Source organism: Anomaloglossus baeobatrachus, chromosome 2 (genome assembly GCF_048569485.1).
Source record: "Anomaloglossus baeobatrachus isolate aAnoBae1 chromosome 2, aAnoBae1.hap1, whole genome shotgun sequence".
In the NCBI taxonomy this organism is placed as follows: domain Eukaryota; kingdom Metazoa; phylum Chordata; class Amphibia; order Anura; family Aromobatidae; genus Anomaloglossus; species Anomaloglossus baeobatrachus.
In genome coordinates this window covers 28788852-28811691 of record NC_134354.1, presented here as the reverse complement: position 1 = coordinate 28811691, position 22840 = coordinate 28788852, and the positions used below count along the sequence as shown (strand labels likewise).

The 22840-nt window shown below is 46.1% G+C and overlaps 1 protein-coding gene across 1 annotated transcript in view; it reads left to right on the top strand.

Moving 5' to 3' along the window:
- Window positions 1-22840, top strand: part of UMODL1 (uromodulin like 1) — a 120181-nt gene that overhangs the window by 63073 nt on the left and 34268 nt on the right. Inside the window, exons 7-8 of the mRNA XM_075333298.1 lie at window positions 2142-2348; window positions 19380-19634. Coding sequence (XP_075189413.1) covers window positions 2142-2348; window positions 19380-19634 — 462 coding nt within the window. The remainder of the gene's footprint in view (window positions 1-2141; window positions 2349-19379; window positions 19635-22840) is intronic.

Below are 22840 nucleotides of genomic sequence, written 5' to 3'. Positions count from 1 at the left end.
AAAGTGTAGTGCTCCTCCGGCCCAGCTTGAAGCCGGGGAGCGGGTTACCGGTGGGGACCCATCGCAACCAACCATACATACAGGTGCAAGGAAAAGGGACATCACCGTCACCTACTGGGAAAGCAAAGCAGCCGTCCGTGGGACCGTCTTACCAGCCGTTTGGTTTACCGTACAAGCTGTGTCCAAGTCTCAGGCTGAGTGAGTACCACCGTGCCGCAAGGCACAGCGCTGCCCCCGCGTCCCTGCGCCCACCAGGCCCTGCACCTCACAAGCCATCACCGGGCCCCGGGATCACCAACCCCTACCCACGGAGGGGCAACCCCAACACCTGGCTGCTCCACATCACCATCCCCGGGATCCCCGTATCAAGCAGCGGTGGTGTTACAAATCACCACAACCGTGGGTGGCGTCACGGACATTATCCCAACACCCCAAACCCCCCTTTCACTCACGGGCGAGGAGCGCCGCTCGAGAAAACCCCCGGGATCCGGCCCACGGCTCGAGCCACCACTGAGCAGCCGGACCCGAGCAGGAGGGGTGAGCGCGGTGTGCTGACACCCTCCTCCCCGCCCGCGACACGTGCAGAGCCGAACATCGCATGACAAGCTTTAGCTACACCAGTCCATGTGCTGTTGTATCTGTGCCGCCCCTGGTAGACCTCTGATATCACGGTGGTGGGTCTGAGTGGCGATGTGGTAGTACCGGGTGCGAGTGATAGTTTTTTGTTGTAATGGGGGGTATAAAAATAATATTAAAAAAGGGAGAGAATAATAATAAAGTAAAATAAACAAATAAAGAGTTTGTGACACCAGTTAGAATGTTCGGCTGTGGTATGGTCAGGCACTGCTGAAGGTCCTCAGGAGTTAGGTGGTGATGCGCAGTGCCGGAGGGTTGTCCCCTCACCCCCCAAGGTTCCTTCCTGGGAATATTAAGGTACAGATGGCGCAGCAGAGAATAATTCAGCCAGAGACAGGACAGGAGCTTTTACCTTTTCCTGGAGTTCAGCAGAACCTTCCAGAACATTTCTCTCAGCATTCACAATGATGGTGGTTCTTCCTGCCCTAATGAGAGTTTGGCTTCTCTGCTGTGTTGTGGTAGTGTACTCTCCCTGCTACTATTTCCCTACCTGAGAATAGGCGTCTTGAAGTCCTGGGACTTTCAAGACAAGAAAACTCTGGACCTTTATTCACTTCCAGTGAGCAGGTGGCTTGAATTCTTAGAGAAAACTCACTATTTCTAGAAGTTTCCAGATTGAAATGTGTTGCTGCACTCCTAGGCAATTCACTGCTCCTTATAAAAAGGCTACTAGCAGTCTGCCAGTTTGCCACTGACCATGAAAGTCTAGGTGGCCTAGTGACTGATACCTGCCAATGTGTAGCTGCCCTTCTAGAGGTTTTATCAGTTACGTCAGGACAGGACGTCTCCATGTTACACTCCTCTCACACTCTGACACCAAATCCAACTGCCACCCTCTGAATTTACCTCACACCTAAGCTCCTCCCCTCTCTCCTTCTAGGGCACATACACAAGCTTTGTTATGAGCCCTAGTAAGGGAGTGTGGGCAAATGTGTGTATGTGGTGAACAGCAGAGAACACCAAATTCATTATAGCTGGCAATACATGTTATACATATTGAAATACACTTGTAACTATTATTTATGGCAATCCAGGTATATAGCACCACATTTCCCAGTCCTGCTGGTGATTGTACAGCTTATTGTGTGGAGTTGTTGTGGAGTTCTCTCGTTGTCTCATTGTTTCCTCCCTGCTCTTATTTTCCTCCTTACCACTTGTTGTCTTCTGCGTTAGCGTGCTGCGTGATACAGTTTTGGTTTCCCCTGTTTGTCCATATCTGTGAGTTCTACCACTCTTGTCCTTGCCCTCTCCTGGGGTGAGGGAGAGGGGATGTTAGATCAGGGCTGTACAGGAGCAGGGTAAGGAAGGCGGCCCAGAAATTGTCACCATCAGAGGTATCTCTGGGATCAGGGACAGCTAGGGCCCCTCTAGCCTGAGGGCCAGTTTAGGAGCCCCGGTCCTCGGTTATCCAATCACACCCTTTGACACCGATATCCTGTAAGCTACCTCTGTATTGGGTTAATCATCAAAGTTATTGTGCACTTTGTCTTCTTTCTAATCTACAGGCCCCATTCCTCGACCTCGCCCTTCTCACCCGCCGCCGTTCTCCAGCCATCCTACCATCTCACCTGAAGGCCCTCGCCCTTCTCACCCGCCATTCTCCAGCCATTCTACCTTCTCACCTACGGACCCTCGCCCTTCTCACCCGCCATTCTCCAGCGCCCCTACCACGCAGGATGTGACTTTTGGCAACACTTCTGCTGCCCCCTGCAGTAAGTATATGTCATCACATATACAAAAATATGTTTCCAATAGTAAGTTTTATTTTTGAAAATTTTTCACTTTTTTATCATTTTACTAACGATTTTAGTACTGTGTTTCCCTAATAATAAGACAGGGTATTATAATTTTATCCCCTTCTGCAGCTCCTGGGCTGCATTCTAGGAAGGTGCACCTTGTTGCTGGCCCCCTTTTCAGACCTCCAAAAGAACTTTGTAAAATATTACCTTTTTGTATGCAAATTAGTTTGGTTGGCCAGATGGGCGGGCTCTATTCGCCTTCTGTCGCCCCTCCTGCCGCTGTTCGCCGTCCCCCAGTCTTGATTTGCATGGATGACGGCATCACCGTGGAGGATGACGGGGCCGTCGTCATCCATGCAAATCAAAACTGGGGGACGGCGAATCCTAGAAAAATCCGGTGACAGGTTCCCTTTAAATGATTGTTTACCGCAGTTTCAGAGATTGAACTTTTCTGGATCTGGTGAAACCAAATAGGTTTATTTTATTTTTTTCTTTACTTTTGAATTGAAAATACAAGTGATAGGCAAATTAAACTTTTAGACTTTTTATTGCTTTTTATTCTTACTTAACCCTTTTACCCCTGAGCCTGTTTTCACCTTTATGCAAACCCCGGTGTAAGTGCTCAGCAAAGAGCACAGGATAAATGTGAGCTGATTCTTGCTGCATTCTTCTTCAGGTCAGTGCGATTACAGAGATACCAGATTTATACCCTTTTTTATGTTTGGCTGCTATCACACACTAAAAACACTTTCTTTTTTCCCAAAAAAAAGGTTTTGAAGAGCCATATTTTGAGAGCTATAATTTTTTCTAGATTTCTGCAACCAGAGTCATGAGAGGGCTTGTTTTTTGTGGGATGAGTTAATATTTTTCTTGGTATCATTTTCAGGCACATAACATTTTTGGATCATTTTTATTCCGATTTTTGGAAGGCAGTATGAAGCCAGTAATACTAACAGCAACTCAGGAATCTTTTTTTCTTTGTCGCTCCATTGGGAGACCCAGACAATTGGGTGTATAGCTTCTGCCTCCGGAGGCCACACAAAGTATTACACTGAAAAAGTGTAACCCCTCCCCTCTGCCTATACACCCTCCCGTGGATCACGGGCTCCTCAGTTTTATGCTTTGTGTGGAAGGAGGCACACATCCACTCATGCTTTCCCATTTTAGTCAGCAGCAGCTGCTGATTTTATCGGTTGGAAGAAAAGAGGGCCCCCATAGGGCCCCCGGCATGCTCCCTTCTCACCCCACTACGTCGGCGGTGCTGTTAAGGTTGAGGTACCCATTGCGGGTACAGAGGCTGGAGCCACATGCCGTTTTCCTTCACCATCCCTTAGAGGCTCTGGGAGAAGTGGGATCCTGACCGGTCATCCATTTACTGGGACCGGGCTCCCTCCGCAGCCCCTGTGGGAATCTGCCGGACAGGAGTCTATGTATCCTCAGGGACAGGGCACTGCATCTAAAGATACTCTGTGTCCCCATGGGGACTGTGCATGGAGCGCTTGTTTCACAAACGCTGCAGCAGCTGCTGGTTTGTGAAGACCGGGACTTCCGCGCCGACCGAGCCTGTTTGTCGGCCGCGGTATTAAATTTAGTCCCCGGCTTCATTGCGGCCTAGTACCATAACTCCTGCCCCCGGGCCTGCCAGTCAGGGGTAAGGGCGGGACGGTCGACCTGACGTCGGCAGTGAGGGCTGGAGCATACTTTAGGTTTCCTCCCCCCCCCTCACTGATCACTGTGGAACCCAGATTCCCGCACTTTACTAGTCGCCGCCCACGGCTCCCTCCTCCCCTGAGAGCTCCGGCAGCCATTTTTACACACATTCTGCCGGTGGAGGATTTTCAGGAACGAGCTCTGCAGCTCTGGGAGACCTAAGGCAGGGAATCTGGTGGACACACACTCCGCTTTGGGCGGTCGGTAAGCCACACCGGTCACCCGGTGCTGGTCCCCCTAGGGTGCCGGAGTATATATATATATATATATGTATATATTTTCTCTGTTCGGCCGGGTTGTTTACTTTTGGCTATATACCCTCAGTGATCACTCTCCTAGGAGACAACAGCATGTCGTCCACAAGGAGCAAGGGCGCTAAGGCAAAGGGTTTTTTTGCAACCTGTACCTCTTGTGGGGCTATGTTACCTGCGGGTTCCACCTACCCTCACTGTGAGCAATGCTCGACCCCTGTTTCGCTTGCTCAGCCGGAGCCTCGGTCACTAGTGGGCCCCTCGGCTCAGGCAGACCCTCCTTCTTCCACTGTGCAGGCGGCAGGGACAGAGTTTGCAGTTTTTGCTGAGAAACTCTCTGAGTCGCTTTCACAATCCATGGCTCCGTCTATGGACAAATGGTCTGCCAAGCTACTAGAAGCCTTGCAGTCCAGACCGGTCCTTACACAGGCCCCGGACACTGCGGGATCGCCCCCAGGCCCCTCTCGGTCTGCGCCGCAGCGTGCTCCCGGGGTGGCCCCTAGGTCTCACGTGGAGGACTCCTGCACGGACCACAGTCCCAGACCGGCTAAGCGGTCTCGCTGGGACTCTTCCCCGACATCCTCACGCTGCTCGGGGTCTCAGCTTGAGGACTCTCTGGAGGACGAGGCGGACGTCGCAGCTCAGGGCTCTGACCCTGACGTTGCCCTCAATCTTGATACACCTGAGGGGGACGCCTTAGTAAATGATCTTATATCGTCCATCAACCAGGTGCTAGATCTTTCTCCCCCACCTCCACCTATAGAGGAGTCGGCGTCACAGCAGGAGAAACACCAGTTTAGGTTTCCCAAACGTACACGGAGTGCGTTTTTCGATCACTCTAACTTCAGAGATGCTGTCCAGAAGCACAGAGCATTTCCGGACAAGCGCTTTACTAAGCGCCTTAATGACACACGTTACCCCTTCCCCTCTGACGTAGTTAAGGGTTGGGCTCAATGTCCCAAGGTGGATCCTCCAGTCTCTAGACTGGCGGCTAGATCCGTAGTATCAGTGGCAGATGGCTCATCGCTCAAGGATGCCACTGACAGGCAGATAGAGCTCCTGGTGAAATCCATCTATGAAGCCACAGGCGCGTCTTTTGCCCCGGCCTTTGCAGCCGTGTGGGCACTCCAAGCTATCTCAGCTTGTCTGTCTGAGATTAATGCGGTCACACGTACCTCTGCTCCGCAAGTTGCGTCTTTGACTTCTCAGGCGTCGGCTTTTTCGTCCTACGCCATGGACGCCGTCCTGGACTCTGCTAGCCGTACAGCGGTAGCATCCGCTAATTCGGTGGCAGTCCGCAGGGCCATGTGGCTACGCGAATGGAAGGCAGACTCTGCTTCCAAGAAGTTCTTAACTGGTTTGCCGTTTTCTGGCGACCGATTGTTTGGCGAACGATTGGATGAAATTATTAAAGGGAACCAATCATCAGGATTTTCGTGTATAAGCTGCAGCCAGTGCAGTGCTGGCACTATCATGCACAGTGTGTACATACCATCAGGGGGCAGCTCGGGTGTTTAGGCAGTGAAATACAACTTTATAAAGTTTGAAATTTCGTGCACTTTTTGATTGACGTGTGCACCTCTCTGTTAATGTGCGGGCGGGTTATGCACGAGTTCCCCGCCCCCCCGCGCCGCCTGTTCCTCCCTCCCTCCGGCTGTATGTAAAATGCTAATCTTCAGAAACATGGCGCCGGAGTAAGCCTCTGCGCATAGCGCTTATCTCCGGCGCCATGTTTCTGAAGCCCGCATTACACAGCTTGGTGTCTGCAGACTGCAGAACAGCTGATCGGAGGATGCGATCAGCTGTAGCTATGATGACGTGCCGCCTCAGGACACCGGGCCAGGACAGGAGCCTGCCAGCGACATCGGGGTCAGGTGAGGTAAGTTCACAATGGACTCACATGACCCCGTGACGGCAGTGCTGCGAGACCCGGTCACGGTAGTGATATCGGGCGGCACTGTCTTCACGGGGTCAGGTGAATGAAATTACTAGCACCTGTGATGTCATTGCCCCAGCACGCACACATTATACACACACACATACACACACTATATATATATACACACAGACACTGCTGTGTGTGCGCCCCTGCGTTGACCTGGGCTCACCTTCTGAGTTCCAGGTCACTGCAGGAAAGCACTCACAGCTGTGTGTGTGTATAATGTGTGTATAATGTGTGTATGCGCGTGTGTATAATGTGTGTATGCGCGTGTGTATAATGTGTGTATGCGCGTATGTATAATGTGTGTATGCGCGTGTGTATAATGTGTGTATGCGCGTGTGTATAATGTGTGTATGCGCGTGTGTATAATGTGTGTATGCGCGTGTGTATAATGTGTGTATGCGCGTGTGTATAATGTGTGTATGCGCGTGTGTATAATGTGTGTATGCGCGTGTGTATGCGCGTGTGTAATGTGTGTGCACGCGCACGCATGTATAATGTGTGTGAGCGCGCACGCATGTATAATGTGTGTGCGCACGCATGTATAATGTGTGTGCGCGCGCGTGTATGTGTGTATAGTGTGTGTGTGTGTATAGTGTGTGTGTGTGTATAGTGTGTGTGTGTGTATAGTGTGTGTGTGTGTGTATAGTGTGTGTGTGTATAGTGTGTGTGTATAGTGTGTGTGTGTGTATAGTGTGTGTGTGTCTGTGTATAGTGTGTGTGTGTGTGTATAGTGTGTGTGTGTATAGTGTGTGTGTGTATAGTGTGTGTGTGTGTATAGTGTGTGTGTGTGTGTATAGTGTGTGTGTGTGTGTATAGTGTGTGTGTGTGTATAGTGTGTGTGTGTGTATAGTGTGTGTGTGTATAGTGTGTGTGTGTATAGTGTGTGTGTGTGTGTATAGTGTGTGTGTGTGTATAGTGTGTGTGTATAGTGTGTGTGTGTGTATATAGTGTGTGTGTATATAGTGTGTGTGTATATATGTGTGTGTGTATAAATGTGTGTATAAATGTGTGTATGTGTGTGTGTATAAATGTGTGTGTATATATAATGTGTGTGCGCGCGCGTGTGTATATAATGTGTGTGCGCGCGTGTGTATATAGTGTGTGTGCGTGCGCGTCTGTATAATGTGTATAGTGTGTGTGTGTATAGTGTGTGTATATAGTGTGTGTGTATAGTGTGTGTGAGTGTATAGTGTGTGTGTGTATATATGTGTATAAATGTGTGTGTGTATAAATGTGTGTATAAATGTGTGTATAAATGTGTGTGTGTGTGTATACAGTGTGTGTATAGTGTGTGTGTATACAGTGTGTGTGTATATAGTGTGTGTATAGTGTGTGTGTGTGTATAGTGTGTGTGTGTGTGTATAAATGTGTGTGTGTATAAATGTGTGTATAAATGTGTGTATGTGTGTGTATAAATGTGTGTGTGTATATATAATGTGTGTGTGCGCGTGTGTATATAATGTGTGTGCGCGCGTGTGTATATAGTGTGTGTGCGCGCGCGTCTGTATAATGTGTATAGTGTGTGTGTGTGTATAGTGTGTGTGTGTATAGTGTGTGTGTGTGTATAGTGTGTGTGTGTGTGTATAGTGTGTGTGTGTATAGTGTGTGTGTACAGTGTGTGTGTAGTGTATAGTGTGTGTGCGCGCGTGTATAATGTGTGTGTATAATGTGTGTGTGTGCGCGCGTGTGTATAATGTGTGTGTGCGCGCGTGTGTATAATGTGTGTGTGCGCGCGCGTGTGTATAATGTGTGTGTGTGTGCGTGTGTATAATGTGTGTGTGTGCGTGTGTATAATGTGTGTGTGCGCGTGTGTATAATGTGTGTGTGCGCGTGTGTATAGTGTGTGTGCGCGTGTGTGTATGATGTGTGTGTGCGCGCGTGTGTATAATGTGTGTGTGTGTGCGCGTGTGTATAATGTGTGTGTGTGCGTGTGTGTATAATGTGTGTGCGCGTGTGTGTATAATGTGTGTGTGTGTGTGCGCGCGCCTCTCTGCTGGGGCAATGACGTCACAGGTGGAAGTGAGGGGCTGCTCTCACAATCAATGGGGGACTTTTAGTTCTGCATTGAACGTACCAGGGAGTATGAGATCAACCCCAGATTTGGATCTCGGTGGACCTGGATTATGGATGTCACAGGGAATTAAATTTGAAAATGTGGCGTCTATTGTGTTCTAATTTCTATTTTTATGTCTTTTCAGGGTCAACTTTGGAGAACGTCGGGGGACATCTAAATGGATTACGGCGGACCTTTAGCATTTTAATAATTTTGTTAATAAATTGGTCAACGAGGGATGGCGTCGGGGTTTTTTTGTTCTAATAAAAAGTATTACTTTCAAATAAAGGAATTCGTAATGGGGGTGTCTACTAGATGCCCACCCATTACTAATACCAGGACTTGATGTCAGCTGGCAATTCACAGCTGTTATCAACCCCATATATTACCTCGTTTGCCACCGCACCAGGGCAACGGGATGAGTTGGGGCGAAGCGCCAGTATTGGCACGTCTGATGGATGCGCCACTTCTGGGGCGGCTGCAGCCTGCTATTTTTAGGCTGGGAGTGTCCAATAACAGTGGACCTCCCTAGTCTGAGAATATCAGACCCCAGCTGTCCGCTTTACCTTGGCTGGTGATCCAATTTGGGGGGGACCCCACGTTTTTTGTTTTAAATTATTTATTTAATGTAAAATAACAGCGTGGGGTGCCCTCAGTTTTGGATTACCAGCCAAGGTAAAGCTGCCAGCTGTGGTCTGCAGGCTGCAGCCGTCTGCTTTACCCTAGCTGGCTACAAAAAATAGGGGGGACCCCACGTCGTTTTTTTTTAAATATTTATTTATTTTTTGGCTAATTACAAGGCTAGGCACCCTTTAGTGTCACATGAAAGTCACTAAAGGGTGCCAGCTTAGAATATGCAGGGGGTGGGACATTATATAGGTCTTTCTCATCTATCTATCTAGCCATCTTTCCCTCTATCCATTATCTGTCTATCGATTATCTATATTATTTATTGCAGTTCAGCATAAAAAAACCGCAGGAACCAACCTGTGGAAAAACCGCGCGAAAACTGCAGGAAAAGCGCATGCGTTTTTCCTGCGGTTTTGGTGCGTTGGTTGCACAAGCCACCTTCCAACATACATATCGATGAAAAATTCATTATACAACCGCAAGTAGCAGCAGCATAGGTGGCGAGGACGCGGCAGGCAGCGGGGATAGGTAAGCTCTATGAATACTCCACCTCCTCCTACTTCTCCATCATCATTCTCCTCCTCCTCCATCATTATTATCCTCCTCCTCCATCATTATTATCCTCCTCCTCCATCATTATTATCCTCCTCCTCCATCATTATTATCCTATTATACACACACACACACACTATACACACACACACACACACTATACACACACACACACACACTATACACACACACACACACACTATACACACACACACACACACATGCGCGCGCGCACACATTATACACGCGCGCGCGCGCACACATACACGCGCGTGCACACACATTATACACGCGTGCACATTATACACGCGCGCGCGAGCATACACACACGCACACACACACGCGCGCGCGCACACATTATACGCGCGCGCGCACACATTATACGCGCGCACACATTATACGCACGCGCGCACACACACATGACACACGCGCACACACTATACACACACACACTATACACACACACTATACACACACACACTATACACACACACACACACTATACACACACTATACACACACTATACACACACTACACACACTACACACACACACACTACACACACACACACTATACACACACACACACACTATACACACACACACACTACACACACACACACACTACACACACACACACACACACACTATACACACACACACACACACTACACACTATACACACACACTATACACACTATACACACACACACACACTATACACACACACATTATACACACACTATACACACACACACTATACACACACACACACACTATACACACACTATACACACACTACACACACACACTATACACACACACACACACACACACACTATACACACACACACACACACTACACACACACACACTACACACACACACACACACTATACACACACACACACACACACACTACACACTATACACACACACACTATACACACTATACACACACACACACACTATACACACACACACTATACACACACACTATACACACACACACTATACACACACACACACACACTATACACACACACACTACACACACACACACACACTACACACACACACTATACACACACACACTATACACACACACACACACACTATACACACACACACTATACACACACACACACTATACACACACACACTACACACACACTATACACACACACACACACACACTATACACACACACACACACTATACACACACTATACACACACACACACTATACACACACTATACACACACACTATACACACACACACACTATACACACACACTATACACACACACTATACACACACTATACACACACACACACACACTATACACACACACACACTATACACACACACTATACACACACACTATACACACACACTATACACACACACTATACACACACACACTATACACACACACACTATACACACACACTATACACACACACTATACACACACACACACTATACACACACACACTATACACACACGCGCGTGCGCGCACACATTATACACACGCGCGCGCACACATTATACACGCGCGCACACATTCTACATGCGCGCGCACACATTATACACGCGCGCGCACACACATTATACACGCGCGCGCACACATTATACACGCGCGCGCGCACACACATTATACACGCGCGCACACACATTATACACGCGCGCGCGCACACACATTATACACGCGCGCGCACACATTATACACGCGCGCGCACGCACATTATACACGCGCGCGCACACACACATTATACACGCGCGCACACACATTATACACGCGCGCACACACATTATACACGCGCGCACACACATTATACACGCGCTCGAGCACATTATACACGCGCGCGAGCACATTATACACGCACGCGAGCACACACATACCCACACACACGCGCGCGCACACACACACACACACACACACATTATACACACATTATACACACGCGCATATACACATTATACACACGCACATACACACATTATACACACACGCGCATACACACATTATACACACATTATACACACACACAGCTGTGAGTGCTTTCCTGCAGTGACCTGGAACTCAGAAGGTGAGCCCAGGTCAACGCAGGGGCGCACACACAGCAGTGTGTGTGTGTATATATATATAGTGTGTGTATGTGTGTGTATAATGTGTGCGTGCTGGGGCAATGACATCACAGGTGCTAGTAATTTCATTCACCTGACCCCGTGAAGACAGTGCCGCCCGATATCACTACCGTGACCGGGTCTCGCAGCACTGCCGTCACGGGGTCATGTGAGTCCATTGTGAACTTACCTCACCTGACCCCCGATGTCGCTGGCAGGCTCCTGTCCTGGCCCGGTGTCCTGAGGCGGCACGTCATCATAGCTACAGCTGATCGCGTCCTCCGATCAGCTGTTCTGCAGTCCGCAGACACCAAGCTGTGTAATGCGGGCTTCAGAAACATGGCGCCGGAGATAAGCGCTATGCGCAGAGGCTTACTCCGGCGCCATGTTTCTGAAGATTAGCATTTTACATACAGCCGGAGGGAGGGAGGAACAGGCAGCGCGGGGGGGCGGGGAACTCCTGCATAACCCGACCGAACATCAGGAGAGAGGGAGGAACAGGCTGGTGGGGGGGGCGGGGAAATCCTGCATAACCCGCCCGGACATTAGGAGAGAGGTGCACACGTCAATCAAAAAGTGCACGAAATTTCAAACTTTATAAAGTTGTATTTCACTGCCTAAACACCCGAGCTGCCCCCTGATGGTATGTACACACTGTGCATGATAGTGCCAGCACTGCACTGGCTGCAGCTTATACACGAAAATCCTGATGATTGGTTCCCTTTAAGGAATCCAAGGGAAAGGACTCGTCCTTACCCCAGTCCAAACCGAAGAGACCTCAGCAACGGAAAATACAACCGAGGTTTCGGTCCTTTCGGCCCTCAGCCAAGTCCCAATCCTCCTCGTCCAACAGGCCAGAGAAAGGCCAGAGGAACTCCTATGCGTGGTGGTCTAAGTCACGCCCCCAAAAAACCGCCGGAGGCACTGCCTCCAAGGCGGCCTCCTCATGACTTTCGGCCTCCCCGAACCGCATCCTCGGTCGGTGGCAGGCTCTCCCGCTTTTGCGAGGCCTGGTGGCCACATGTCCAAGACCGATGGGTGAGAGACATTCTGTCTCACGGTTACAGGATAGAGTTCAGCTCTCGTCCTCCGACTCGTTTCTTCAGAACATCTCCGCCCCCATCTCGGGCCGGCGCACTTTTTCAGGCTGTGGGCGTTTTGAAGACAGAAGGAGTGGTGATTCCCATTCCCCCTCAGGAACATGGTCACGGCTTCTACTCCAACTTGTTCGTGGTGCCAAAGAAGGACGGATCATTCCGTCCCGTTCTGGACCTCAAACTGCTCAACAGGCATGTGAGCACCAGAAGGTTTCGGATGGAATCTCTCCGCTCGGTCATCGCTTCGATGTCACAAGGAGACTTCCTAGCATCAATCGACATCAAGGATGCTTATCTCCATGTGCCGATCGCACCCGAACATCAACGCTTCCTGCGTTTCGCCATCGGGGACGAACACCTTCAGTTCGTGGCACTGCCTTTCGGCCTGGCGACAGCCCCACGGGTCTTCACCAAGGTCATGGCATCCGTTGTGGCGGTCCTACACTCTCATGGCCACTCGGTGATCCCTTACTTAGACGATCTCCTAGTCAGGGCACCCTCCCAGGTGGCGTGTCAACACAGCCTGACCGTCGCTCTGGCGACTCTCCAGCAGTTCGGGTGGCTCATCAACTTCCCAAAGTCCAAGTTGACACCGACCCAATCACTGACTTACCTCGGGATGGAGTTTCATACTCACTCAGCGGTAGTCAAGCTACCGCTGGACAAACAGCTTTCGCTGCAGACAGGGGTGCAATCTCTTCTTCGGGGTCAGTCACACCCCTTGAGGCGCCTCATGCACTTCCTGGGGAAGATGGTGGCAGCAATGGAGGCAGTGCCCTTCGCGCAGTTCCATCTGCGCCCACTCCAATGGGACATTCTTCGCAAATGGGACAGGAGGTCGACGTCCCTCGACAGGAACGTCTCTCTTTCCCTTGCAGCCAAGACCTCTCTTCAGTGGTGGCTTCTTCCCACTTCTCTATCGCAGGGAAAATCCTTCCTGCCCCCATCCTGGGCTGTGGTCACGACGGACGCGAGCCTGTCAGGGTGGGGAGCGGTTTTTCTCCACCACAGGGCTCAGGGAACCTGGACTCCGATAGAGTCTTCTCTTCAGATCAATGTTCTGGAGATAAGGGCAGTGTATCTAGCCCTAAAGGCGTTCCATCGGTGGCTGGAGGGCAGGCAGATCCGCATACAGTCGGACAACGCCACGGCGGTCGCGTACATCAACCACCAGGGCGGCACGCGCAGCCGTCAAGCCTTCCAGGAAGTCCGGCGGATTCTGCTGTGGGCGGAAGCCACAGCCTCCACCATCTCTGCAGTTCACATCCCGGGCGTAGAAAACTGGGAAGCAGATTTTCTCAGTCGTCAGGGCATGGATGCGGGGGAATGGTCTCTTCACCCAGACGTGTTTCGAGAGATCTGTCGCCGCTGGGGAACGCCGGACGTCGATCTCATGGCGTCACGGCACAACAACAAGGTCCCGGCCTTCATGGCACGGTCTCAAGATCACAGAGCTCTGGCGGCGGACGCGTTAGTTCAGGATTGGTCGCAGTTTCGACTCCCTTATGTGTTTCCTCCTCTGGCGATGTTGCCCAGAGTGTTACGCAAGATCAGATCCGACTGTCGTCGCGCCATTCTCGTCGCTCCAGATTGGCCGAGGCGGTCGTGGTACCCGGATCTGTGGCATCTCACGGTGGGTCAGCCGTGGGCGCTTCCAGACCGCACAGACCTGCTGTCACAAGGGCCATTTTTCCATCTGAATTCTGCGGCCCTCAACCTGACTGTGTGGCCATTGAGTCCTGGCTCCTAGCGTCGTCGGGTTTATCTCAGGATGTCATTGCCACTATGAGACAGGCCAGGAAACCAACGTCCGCCAAGATCTATTACAGGTCGTGGCGGATCATCTTGTCCTGGTGCTCTGATAAGGGTTTTACTCCCTGGCCTTTTGCCTTACCCATTTTTCTTTCATTCCTTCAATCCGGAATGGACAAGGGTTTGTCACTCGGCTCTCTCAAGGGACAAGTATCGGCGCTCTCAGTATTTTTTCAAAAGCGCCTGGCAAGGCTTCCGCAGGTCCGCACGTTCCTGCAGGGAGTTTGCCACATAGTTCCACCCTACAAGCGTCCGCTGGAACCCTGGGATCTTAACAGGGTGCTAACGGCTCTTCAGAAACCACCTTTCGAGCCGCTGCGGGATGTCTCTTTATCACGTCTTTCGCAAAAGGTGGCATTTCTAGTGGCATTTACATCACTCCGAAGAGTGTCGGAGCTTGCAGCGCTGTCATGCAAATCCCCTTTCCTGGTTTTTCACCAGGATAAGGTGGTTCTGCGTCCTGTCCCGGAGTTTCTCCCTAAGGTGGTATCTCCTTTTCATCTCAATCAGGATATCTCCTTACCGTCCTTCTGCCCTCATCCAGTTCACCAGTGTGAAAAGGATTTGCATTCATTAGATCTGGTGAGAGCACTCCGGCTCTACGTGTCTCGCACGGCGCCCCTGCGCCGTTCAGATGCGCTCTTTGTCCTGGTCGCTGGCCAGCGTAAGGGTTCGCAGGCTTCCAAGTCAACTTTGGCTCGGTGGATCAAGGAACCGATTCTTGAAGCCTACCGTTCTTCGGGGCTTCCTCTTCCTTCGAGGCTGAAAGCCCATTCTACCAGAGCCGTGGGTGCGTCCTGGGCATTGCGACACCGGGCTACGGCTCAGCAGGTGTGTCAGGCAGCTACCTGGTCGAGTCTGCACACCTTCACAAAACACTATCAAGTGCATACCTATGCTTCGGCAGATGCCAGTCTAGGTAGGCGAGTCCTTCAGGCGGCGGTTGCCCACCTGTAGGAAGGGGTCGTTTTCGGCTCTCTTTTATTGAGGTATTCTTTTACCCACCCAGGGACTGCTTTTGGACATCCCAATTGTCTGGGTCTCCCAATGGAGCGACAAAGAAGAAGGGAATTTTGTTTACTTACCGTAAATTCCTTTTCTTCTAGGTCCTATTGGGAGACCCAGCACCCGCCCCTGTTCCCTTCGGGCTGGTTGTTCTTTTGTGTACACATGTTGTTCATGTTCAATTGTTCTTTTGGTTATGGTTTCAGTTCTCCGAACATCCTTCGGATTGAATTTACCCCAGACCAATTTATAAGTTTCCTCCTTCCTGCTTTTGCACCAAAACTGAGGAGCCCGTGATGCACGGGAGGGTGTATAGGCAGAGGGGAGGGGTTACACTTTTTCAGTGTAATACTTTGTGTGGTCTCCGGAGGCAGAAGCTATACACCCAATTGTCTGGGTCTCCCAATAGGAGCTAGAAGAAAAGGAATTTACGGTAAGTAAACAAAATTCCCTTCTTTTTTTAATATTTTTTATTCTTACACCGTTTGGTAAAATAATACCTTTTATATAATTCTTTTGTTTTGTTGCTTTTACAAAAAAACAATTGTTTTTGCATTGCTCTATTCTGTAGCTTTTTTTATTTCTCCGCCAATGCAGCTTTATGGCAGCTTGTTTTTTGCAAGACAAGATGACTGTTTTAGGCTAGTTTCACACTTGCGTTGAACGGGATCCGTAGCATTGCGTTGTGTGACGCATGCAACGGATGCGTTGCATATAGTGGCACAACGCATGCTACAGATCGTACAAAATAACGCAGTCCGTTGTAGTTTTTTTTCCTTGACTTTACACATCTGAGCATGCGCAGTTGTGTAAAGACAGCTGCGTTAACGGAATCCATCAAATGACGCATTCTAACGCAATCCGCCACCATAGGCGTCCATTATAAAAACAACGGACGCCTAACGGATTCCTGCAGATTGCGTTTTTTTGATACTCCGCCAAGCGTAGAAAAACGTTACATGCTGCGTTCAATCCGCTAGATGCAGCGTCAAAATAACGCCGCTGCGTCGTCTAGCGGATGCAACGCAGACACTTGCGTTACAGTGCGTCATCCATACAACTCTATGGAGAATAGCGCGGTCCGTTAACGGACTGCGCTATTCTCCATAGTGACGGAATGCGCTGAACGCAAGTGTGAAACTAGCCTTAGTTACACCTTTTTATTTACATATGACTTTTTGATTGCATCTTTTTCACTTTTTTAGGCAATATGATGATAAAGTATTGTTTTTGCAACTTTTTTACACGGTGTTTGCTGAAGGTTTAAGTAGTATAAATGTTTTATAGATCAGTTTATTCCAAATGTGGTGATACTAAATATGTGTACTTTGTTTGTTAATTTTTACATAAATATGTTTTTATTGCTATATTTTTTTCATTTGTTTTATTTATATTGGGATTTTTGAAAAATGGCTTTATAATTTTTTTTTACAACTTTTTTCAACTTTATGGGACATTGCAATACATTACACCTATCCGTGTGATATCCAGTGTGACACTGCCAGGATGCCTCTTAGACCATGCAGCTGGCATTGTCTAACAGGCCAGCAAACCTGTAGGTGATTTTTTTTTGTTACCGCGGTTTGCCATGGCAATGATCGGGACTCCGTGGTCATATCATGGGGTACCGATTGGGTTGGAGAAGGAGCGCACTCCCTTGACCATATATATACACACCGAATTTTAAAATCTTAGATGTTCACATCACCATTATATTATGATAAAAGAAAAAAAAAATTGATATGTTTGTATCTATAAAAGTCTGATTTTTCAAAATTTGCCCCACTCCCAAACAAAATGTCAGCATCATCATCTTTTTTTGGTCACCTCATCCAAAAATATGGAATAATAAGTGATCGAAAAAGTCATAAGTAAGACATATTGCACCAATTGGACGTACAGCAAAAATTAAGCCATCCATCAATGGAGAAAAAAAAAAAAAAGGTGTGGCTTTTAGCAAAAAAATATAAATGAAAGTTCAGAATTCTTTTATAAGCAATAAAGTCTAAAAATTATATTAGTCCAAAGAATTAAGTTACTTGGTCATAATTACATATGAGCGAACTCGAATTGTAATGTTTGGGGTTTGTACCGAACACGGACTAAAAAAAGTCTTTTTTCGAGTTCGGTTACTGTTTATGTGTTTATAAAGTTTGTTAAATGCTACAGCAAATCGAATCAACAAGCTTTATTGCATGAGGAAGTTGTACACTGCTGTAAACAATAAAGAAAAAAATAATGACGTGGGCTTCCTCCTATTTTTGATAACCTGCGCAGGTAAAGCAGACAACTGCTGGCTGCAACCCTCAGTTGTCAGCTTTATCTTGGCTGGTTATCAAAAATAGACGGTAGCCCACTCTGGGTTTTTCAAATGATGTGAAAAAATTATTTAAAAACATTATGTGTGCTCCAAGCTATTTTTGATATCTTGCCAAGGTAAAGCAGACAACTAAGGGCTGCTATTATCAGGCTGGAAAGGTTAATGGTTATTTGGCCCTTCCCAGTTTAAAAATAGAAGCCCACAGCCACCCCAGAAGTGGTACATCCATTAGTGATTCAATTCTGGCGCTTTTCCTGGGTCTTCCCAATTGCTCTGTTGCTGTGGTAATCAGGGTAATGGTTTTTGGAGTTGATGTCAGCTGTGGAGTGACAGCTGACGTCAAGCCTAGTGGCTACAAATGGGGAGACGTCTATCACACATCCCCAATACTAACTCGATAAGTATAGAGTTAAAAAAAAACACTGACAGGGAAAAAAACTTTATTTGTTTAAAGACTCCTCCACACTGCCTTGTTCATCAATTTATTAATAAAAAGTTCCTTAACTTTCAGATGTAATCCAAAGAGTAATGTCCCACGATGCCCATATATTCCTACAGAGCTGCGTTCTGAGAACTTTGTCAGAATGAGGCGCCGTAGGCCACTGCTGATCAGCGGCAGCCTGGAATTTCTCACAAGCGGTGACGTCAGTAAATCGGTTACATAACCATGGCCCTTCCCAGCCTCATAATATCAGCCACCAGCTGTCTGCTTTACTTTGGCTGCTTATTAAAAATAGGGAAACACCACTCCATTTTTAAAAAATATTTATTTAAATAATTTAAAATAACAGCATGGGGTCCCCTCTATTTTTGATAACTAGCCAACGTAAATCTGAAAGCTGAGGGATGCAGCCCTTAGTTGTCTGTTTTACCTACGCTGGTTATCAAAAATGTTGGTATATGCAACAGATGAGAAGGATTTCTTTGGCTGTGTTAAGGAGGACTTTATGCTGATCTAACAGTAGATGGCGATGTTGTGTAAAGTTTCCTTACTCACTGAATTAGTAAAAAGTCTCTTGTTCTTTTTGGTTTCACTTTCTCTTCCTGATGCAATGCTGTATGACTGCATATTTTTACCTCATATCCTAAAAGTAAAGAGCTTGTTATCTCATTTAATCTGCTCTGTGAATTTTCTTCTGCAACTGGGAAGCTAGAAGCTGTGCAACAAAAGATAGGTGGAAGCCAACGTCTTTTTTTTAGTCCCTTTCTACATTTGTTTGCAGGTCTTTCTTTTGCAGCCCCTTAGCTTTTACTGCAACCATTTTAAAGCACACAAGCTTGGGACCCTATTGACTTATATGCGCTTGAGGTCAAGTTCGGGTCCCGAACTGAACTTGTTTGAAAGTACGACCAAAACAAGTGAACCCATATATCCATGACTCATAATCTAAAAACAATGGCAAAATAACTTTTTTTTTTTTTTAATTTCCCACCATAAAGATTTTTTTTCCTTTTTTGTATATGCTAATTGGATTATACTCTTCCCGTCCTTATAGATTGCTCCATGTTCTACAATCACAGCATCTATAATGTGACCAGCGATGGTTTCCATCTTCACTGGAACACTGACTGCCCCGAGGATTTCACATATAATGTCCAGGTATCAGGGAAAGAGTTTAATCAGAGTAAAACCATCACGGGAACCAACATGAAGATACAAGGACTGCAGGCCGGGGAGCTGTACACGGCACAGGTGACATTTAGGGACTGCAATGGACTTGTACAGCTATGGAATGGAAGAGTAAAAACAGGTAATTTCACAGATTTGTCAAATATAAAGGATATAAACCTTGTATTCATTCCTCCAGAGGTTCGAATTGTCAACATCAAAATGCAGGGCCCTCCAAAGCCATCTATATGCACATGTAGGTCATAAAAAGCTGAATAAAATGATACCTTGATATCTGTGATCCGATGTCCTATTCCAGAGATATCATCGTTTTTCTTAATATGTAAATGAGCTCTTTAGATCTATGGGTGGGGCATAGATCTTTCTGAGTCTCCGCCTCCAGAGCGAATTGTAAATTAAAGGGAGACATGTAATGACTGACAGTCTGCTCTCCTGAGCTACATGTCTCACACTGGTAATGCCTCCTTTCATTTATGTTAAGCTCTGGGGTAAGAGAGCACCAGTACCCATAGAAGAACGAAACTGAATACTAAAAGTATAGAGCTTTATTAGAGACTATAACTGAAGCAAAAGTCACATGAGTGCAGATTAAAGTCAATTAAAAAGCAAAGACAAAAAGTATAAGTATAAGACAGGGAGCAGAGGCTTACAATTAAAGTGTCACTACAGCGGAGAAACCCACTATCATCCCCCACCCTACTGTAGTGGTGCTTTAAACCTCAAAGTCTACACTTCAATTGCATCTCAGTTGTTTGACTTGAAAAATAGTGGCCTGCAGAGCTGAAATCACAAAGATACGGTCCTGTCAAACTATTTCTGGCCCTAACTGTATACTATAATACTGCCCCTATGTACAGGAATATAACTACAATTATACTGCCCCTATGTACAAGAATATAACTACTATAATACTGCCCCTATGTACAAGAATATAACTACTATAATACTGCCCCTATGTACAAGAATATAACTACTATAATACTGCCCCTATGTACAAGAATATAACTACTATAATACTGCTCCTATGTACAAGAATATAAGTACTATAATACTGCTCCTATGTACAAGAATATAACTACTATAATACTGCCCCTATGTACAAGAATATAACTACTATAATACTGCCCCTATGTACAAGAATATAACTACTATAATACTGCTCCTATGTACAAGAATATAACTACTATAATACTGCTCCTATGTACAAGAATATAACTACTATAATACTGCCCCTATGTACAAGAATATAACTACTATAATACTGCTCCTATGTACAAGAATATAACTACTATAATACTGCTCCTATGTACAAGAATATAACTACTATAATACTGCTCCTATGTACAAGAATATAACTACTATAATACTGCCCCTATGTACAAGAAAATAACTACTATAATACTGCCCCTATGTACAAGAATATAACTACTATAATACTGCCCCTATGTACAAGAATATAACTACTATAATACTGCCCCTGTGTACAAGAATATAACTACTATAATACTGCTCCTATGTACAAGAATATAACTACTATAATACTGCCCCCTATGTACAAGAATATAACTACTATAATACTGCCCCCTATGTACAAGAATATAACTACTATAATACTGTCCCCTATGTACAAGAATATAACTACTATAATACTGCCCCTATATACAAGAATATAACTACTATAATACTGCCCCTATATACAAGAATATAACTACTATAATACTGCCCCTATGTACAAGAATATCACTACTATAATACTGCCCCTATGTACAAGAATATAACTACTATAATACTGTCCCCTATGTACAAGAATATAACTACTATAATACTGCCCCTATGTACAAGAATATAACTACTATAATACTGTCCCCTATGTACAAGAATATAACTACTATAATACTGCCCCTATGTACAAGAATATAACTACTATAATACTGCCCCTATGTACAAGAATATAACTACTATAATACTGCCCCTATGTACAAGAATATCACTACTATAATACTGCCTCCTATGTACAAGAATATAACTACTATAATACTGCCCCTATGTACAAGAATATCACTACTATAATGCTGCCCCTATGTACAGGAATATAACTACTATAATACTGCCCCTATGTACAAGAATATCACTACTATAATACTGCCCCCTATGTACAGGAATATAACTACTATAATACTGCTCCCTATGTACAAGAATATAACTACTATAATACTGCTCCTATGTACAGGAATATAACTACTATAATACTGCCCCCTATGTACAGGAATATAACTACTATAATACTGCTCCCTATGTACAAGAATATAACTACTATAATACTGCTCCTATGTACAGGAATATAACTACTATAATACTGCCCCCTATGTACAGGAATATAACTACTATAATACTTCCCCCTATGTACAAGAATATAACTACTATAATACTGCCCCCTATGTACAAGACTATAACTACTATAATACTGCCCCCTATGTACAAGAATATAACTACTATAATACTGCCCCCTATGTACAGGAATATAACTACTATAATACTGCCCCCTATGTACAAGAATATAACTACTATAATACTTCCCCCTATGTACAAGAATATAACTACTATAATACTTCCCCCTATGTACAAGAATATAACTACTATAATACTGCCCCTATGTACAAGAATATCACTACTATAATGCTGCCCCTATGTACAGGAATATAACTACTATAATACTGCCCCTATGTACAAGAATATCACTACTATAATACTGCCCCCTATGTACAGGAATATAACTACTATAATACTGCTCCCTATGTACAAGAATATAACTACTATAATACTGCTCCTATGTCCAGGAATATAACTACTATAATACTGCCCCCTATGTACAGGAATATAACTACTATAATACTGCTCCCTATGTACAAGAATATAACTACTATAATACTGCTCCTATGTACAGGAATATAACTACTATAATACTGCCCCCTATGTACAGGAATATAACTACTATAATACTTCCCCCTATGTACAAGAATATAACTACTATAATACTGCCCCCTATGTACAAGACTATAACTACTATAATACTGCCCCCTATGTACAAGAATATAACTACTATAATACTGCCCCCTATGTACAGGAATATAACTACTATAATACTGCCCCCTATGTACAAGAATATAACTACTATAATACTTCCCCCTATGTACAAGAATATAACTACTATAATACTGCCCCCTATGTACAAGAATATAACTACTATAATACTGCCCCCTATGTACAGGAATATAACTACTATAATACTGCCTCCTATGTACAAGAATATAGACTACTATAATACTG